At 41.9% G+C, this 5,987-nt stretch overlaps 1 protein-coding gene across 1 annotated transcript; it reads left to right on the top strand.

Annotated features, from left to right (window-relative positions):
- Window positions 1-2,844: 2,844 nt before the first annotated feature.
- Window positions 2,845-5,370, top strand: LOC137273315 (ankyrin-3-like). Its single transcript, XM_067805890.1, has one exon. It carries the CDS (start codon window positions 2,845-2,847, stop codon window positions 5,368-5,370), a length of 2,526 nt encoding a protein of 841 aa, XP_067661991.1.
- The last annotated feature ends 617 nt before the right edge of the window (window positions 5,371-5,987 follow it).

Below are 5,987 nucleotides of genomic sequence, written 5' to 3'. Positions count from 1 at the left end.
CAAAAGAGGATTTTAGATCAGATCTCCAGAAATCGATGTTACATACAAATCCACCAACTGATGTAAATGAACTAGGTAACCTCGAAGGACCTCCTTGAGAAACAATTGCCTGCTTCACGAAAACAGAAGCATGTAAAAATAGGTACGCCGAGGTACAATAAGAAGATCCAGCAAGCCAGCGCACACAGACGAGCTATGGAGGAAATCAGGACAAGAAATACATCGTCAAATGTATAAATCGAATGTAAACAAATTTATCAAGGATTGTAAGTCCGACGTTTGGAGGAGGAAGATGGTGTGCAATGTAAACAATACAAGAATGCTTTTCTCTCAGATATTCAGTTTGGGTAAAGTAAATGACAAACTTTTTCCGGAGTATAGCACCTAAGAAGAACTTGCGAGTAATTTTTTTTTAGTTTTATAGCAGCAAGATTGACAAGATTCGTCAGGAGTTTTCAAGAGTCTCTGAAGGTGTAGGGGAAGCTGATGCTCGGCGATCAATTAAAGTGTAAAAGAAGGAGTATTTCCAGAAAGTTTCAAATTCGCAGTTGTAAAACCTTTATTCAAGAAATCCAACCTGGACAATCTGTCGGCCTGTCTCAAACCTTCCCAACATGTCAAAATGTTTGGACAAAGCCGTTCAGTACCGCATTGTCGAACATATGAAATCAAATCACCTGGAGCCCAAGTTTCAGACTGCTTATCGTGTCGGTAATAGTATCGAGACAGCCATACTTAGAGTTGTAGGCGAAGTACAACAAACAGTTGATCAGAGTAAAGTGTGTGTTCTAGTTCTTCTAGATTTAGCAGCAGCTTTTGACACAGTGGACCACTGTACACTTCTTATAAGCAGTCAGAATTTGGCGTCTTAGGGTCTGATCACTACTGAATCACCTCTTATCTATCAGGAAGACAGCAAGCTGTTGCCATTGATGATATCAAATCTGACAGAGTGTGGCTGAAGTGCGCTGTACCACAAGGATCTGTGTTGGGGTCGGTTTTATTCACCACGTACACAAAGCCACTTGGTCACCTCATAGATAGCCACGGCAAGGGTCATCACCTATATGCAGACGACATACAGGTCATGGACATTTTACTTCCTATTTAGAATCCTACCTCACCATTATCATCATTAAAGCAGATTAAAGCGGAACAACAGCAACACAGAAGCCATGTTTTCTGGGAACAAACTGCATGCTGAAGAAGAACAAAATAGACAAGCTCTCTGTTGGTATCGACGAAATAAAGCCCCCCTCTTGTGTTATGGACTGTAAATCAGAATTGGACTGTGAAAAGTATATAACTGACTTATGTTGAAAGTGTCACCACTATTTACACCATATCGGGAACATTCATGCACTTTTTCCCCAAAGATGCTGCGGCAGCCCTCGTCAGGATGCCACTAGGCTCTATCTAGGTTTGATTATTGCATCAGTCTTCTGAGTGCAAACCAAGAAGATATTCACAGATTACAGAAGATACAGAACAAGGCAGCCAGGGTAGTGACACTCAGATCCAAGTACGATCATACCACGCCAACACTAAGATCTTTGCACTGGCTACCTGTACAGGCACGGGTCTTGTACAAAATTCTCTTTTCTATATATCAGTGTGTAAGTGCACCTGAGTAAGTGTGTGCACTAATTAATGTGTACAATTCATTTCGTTCTCTTACAACAGATACACAGCATTTGCTCCAGATACCAAGATGGAGGCTCAAACGATTTGGACAGTGTCCATTCAAAACCTGTGCCACTACACTATGGAATGCCATGACACAGAACATGCCCATCATTGGAGAGTTTTCCCTGACGCTTTTGCTCGGCATAAAAGATAATTTACCGGTTGTCCTTTCCACATAAATGAGAATCATTTGTGTTATACGTTATTTATCAGTTCTACTCTCAGATTGGGAATCTTGTGTAATAACTTATGTCTTCTGACCGTCGTGTACATTTCCCCCATTTATATGCCTTTAAAGACCTTTTTGTTTTTGCTTGTAATTCTAGGTAAAAGTTTTCAATATGTGGAGCTATTGTTGATGTTGTCCTGTGCGACTTTATGATATTGGGCGGTGCGTTTAATATATTCCTTTGAGTATCCTTTTTAAGGTATAATGTGATGAACCCATGTTTATATTTCACCCTTTTCAATGCGTAATTCAGTGAATTTAACAAACACAAATGTAAATCTTTCCACGAAAGCTTCTTGTAAAATCATTGGTGAATTCGGAGGGTCCCAGACGTTTTTCATTTTTCATGTTTTCGAAAGCATTAAGAACCTCATGGGAGACTGTTTGAATCTTCTTTTATTATTTTTGGAATATTCTTTAAAGCGAATAGTAAATCAAGGTTTTCATCCTTCACGTCCTTAGCTGTTTAGAAAGACTTCACATGCTTAGTGATTTCATTAGTACCAGATATGATCTTTCCTTCTGTATCTAATCTAGTAATAGTTTTATTCAGATGTGTGTTTTTTTCTAACGTCAGAAAATATTTAGTTGTTTTTCAACTTTGGACAGTTGCACTGAATCATGGACACAAGGTTTTACGTTCTATTTCCCAGTCTTTCAAACCCCTACTAAACGCTCTTTTCAATTAGTTGTTAATAAATCCTTGGGCAATAGTAACATCATTGTATGGTTCTTACTGAACCCTACCGACTCTCCTGTTCAGTATAAATTCGGAAGTGTCCTTCAATTTCAGCCCTGTTAATCTCAAAATGTTGTTAGAAATACATTGAGTTAACACTTGTCTCACAGCATCATCGTCCTGTGAACTACACAGCGCCTCGAAGACTGGGAACCTGTCAAACGTGGCATTCATCTTGTCCCAAGAACGAATGGGCATTGACTGCAAAGATTGTATTGGTAGAACACCAATGATGTGGGCAGCTACTGAAAGACATAGAGACGTGGTGCAGTTGCTTGTAACTAATGGGGCTAACATGTCACTTGTTGATAGATTCGGCATCAACATTCTTCACTCAGCCTGCCTGGGGGGAGATGTAGAGGTGGTGAAGCATGTTCTTTCACAGAACATGTTGGACATTAATAGTAGAGAACAGTGTGGGAGGACAGCTGTGATGCTGGCAGCAGAGAACGGACATAAAGACGTGGTGGAAATGCTTGTTGACAAAGGAGCTGACTTGTCACTCGTGGATGAAACAGAAGACAACGTCCTTCACTGCGCCTGTCGTGGGGGGGATGCCGGGGTGGTGAAGTACATCCTCTCAAAGAATCGTGTTGACATCGACAGAAGAGGATTACATGAGCTGACACCGATCATGATGGCACGAAGATGCAAACATAGAGAAGTGGTGGAGTTACTCCTGAGTAAAAGAGCTGATGGGTCACTCAGATATTACAATCATAAAAATATGCTTTTGTCTGCTTCTAGGGAAGGAGATATGGAGGTGGTTAAGTTTGTCCTGTCACAGAACATTGTGGACGTCGACAGTAGAGGGCCGAGGAAGAAAACACCTGTGATGCTCGCAGCCCAATATGGATATAAAGAAGTGGTAGAGCTGCTGGTTGAGAATGGAGCTGACTTGTCACTTGTATATGACACTGGTAGCAATGGCTTTCAGTTGGCCTGTTCGACAGGACGTTTGGAGGTGGTAAAGTATATCATTGCACAGAACACTGTGGACATCAACTATAGAGGGTTGAGAAAGAAAACAGCTGCGATGATCGCAGCAGAATCTGGACATAAAGAAGTGGTAGAGCTACTCGTTGAGAATGGAGCTGACTTGTCACTTGCATATGACACTGGTAGCAACATCCTTCACTCGGCCTGTTCGAGAGGACGTCTGGAGGTGGTGAAGTATATCCTTTCACAAAACATTGTGGACATCAACTGTAGAGGGTGGATGAAGAAAACACCTGTGATGACCGCAGCAGAATGTGGACATGAAGACGTGGTTGAGCTACTCGTTGAGAATGGAGCTGACCTGTCACTTGCATGTAGCACTAGTAACAACATCCTTCACTTGGCCTGTTCGAAAGGATATGTGGAGGTGTTGAAGTATGTCCTGTCACAGAACACTGTGGACATCAACAGTAGAGGGAGGAGCAAGAAAACACCTGCGATGATCGCAGCAGAATGTGGACATGAAAAAGTGGTAGAGCTGCTGATGGAGAAAGGGGCTAACTTGTCACTTACATGTGACACTGGTAGCAACATCCTTCATTTGGCCTGTTCGAAAGGACGTTTGGAGGTGTTGAAATATATCCTTTCACAGAACATTGTTGACATCAACAGTAGAGGGAGGAGCAAGAAAACACCTGCGATGATCGCAGCAGAATGTGGACATGAAAAAGTGGTAGAGCTGCTGATGGAGAAAGGGGCTAACTTGTCACTTACATGTGACACTGGTAGCAACATCCTTCATTTGGCCTGTTCGAAAGGACGTTTGGAGGTGTTGAAATATATCCTTTCACAGAACATTGTTGACATCAACAGTAGAGGGAGGAGCAAGAAAACACCTGCGATGATCGCAGCAGAATGTGGACATGAAAAAGTGGTAGAGCTGCTTGTAGAGAAAGGGGCTAACTTGTCACTTGCATGTGAGAAGGGTAGCAACATCCTTCATTTGGCCTGTTCGAAAGGACGTCTGGAGGTGGTGAAATATATCCTTTCACAGAACATTGTGGACATCAACTGTAGAGGGAGGAGCAAGAAAACACCTGCGATGACCGCAGCCCAATATGGATATAAAGAAGTGGTAGAGCTGCTGATGGAGAAAGGGGCTAACCTGTCACTTGTAAATGACAAGAGTAGAAACATCCTTCATGTGGCCTGTTCGAGAGGACGTTTGGAGGTGGTGAAATATGTCCTTTCACAGAACATTGTTGACATCAACAGTAGAGGGAGGAGCAAGAAAACACCTGCGATGATCGCAGCAGAATCTGGATATAAAGAGGTGGTAGAGCTGCTGATGGAGAAAGGGGCTAACATGTCACTTGTATCTGACAGGGGTAGCAACATCCTTCATTTGGCCTGTTCGAGAGGACGTCTGGAGGTGGTGAAATATGTCCTTTCACAGAACATTGTTGACATCAACAGTAGAGGGGGGAGCAAGAAAACATCTGCGATGAACGCAGGAGAATCTGGATATAAGGAAGTGGTAGAGCTACTGGTGGAGAATGGAGCTGACTTGTCACTTGTATGTGACAGGGGTAGCAACATCCTTCACTTGGCCTGTTCGAAAGGACATCTTGAAGTGGTAAAGTATGTCATTTCACAGAATATTGTGGACATCAATGGAAAAGAAATACAGAACATGACACCGGTAATGATGGCAGCAAAATCCGGACATAAAGAAGTGGTAGAGTTTCTCGTGAGTAGAGGAGCTGATATGTCTTAGTTCTCAGGTTATTAGGGCTCCATACCTAAAAAGCCAGAGACGGATTGTTATTGTTTGATTCATTATTATTGAAAGATTACAGATTAAAACATTGTGTGCAGCTGAGAGCGGTCATCATTATTTTTATTGGTATTCCTGTGGTTTCTATTTTTAAATTTGAACACAACCACCACCATTCCTTAGAATTAAACCTCACCATTGTGCTCTTGGCCCTCAAGCAGCTTGCACAAATATGTTAAAGCTCACGGCTCAAGGACGAAGATCAAATAATTAAAAGGAATTAGTGAGTGATGGGTGAGTGAGTGAGTTAATAGTTAACGTGACATCGGCAATATCTCAGCTACATCGTGACGAGAATATTTCAGATTTAAATGAAATTTATACATGTGGTAAAATCTGTCAGCGAAGGACAACAAAACAACTACAATATCACAATTTTAATTAAAATTAGCATGGAAAGTTCAAGCTAATATCACTATTTAGACAATGCAATATAAAAACAAGCCATAGATCGCCAACGACAGAAGGTAGATCATGACACTAGGGACCATGGGGACTTACAGTAGCTTTGCTACCTACATGGACCCTAGTTTGATTTACACCACCCCTTCAGCTGC

Source organism: Haliotis asinina, chromosome 1 (assembly GCF_037392515.1).
Source record: "Haliotis asinina isolate JCU_RB_2024 chromosome 1, JCU_Hal_asi_v2, whole genome shotgun sequence".
Lineage (NCBI taxonomy): Eukaryota > Metazoa > Mollusca > Gastropoda > Lepetellida > Haliotidae > Haliotis > Haliotis asinina.
Note: the sequence above shows the minus strand (reverse complement) of the source record. Positions and strands in the feature narration are given on the sequence as shown.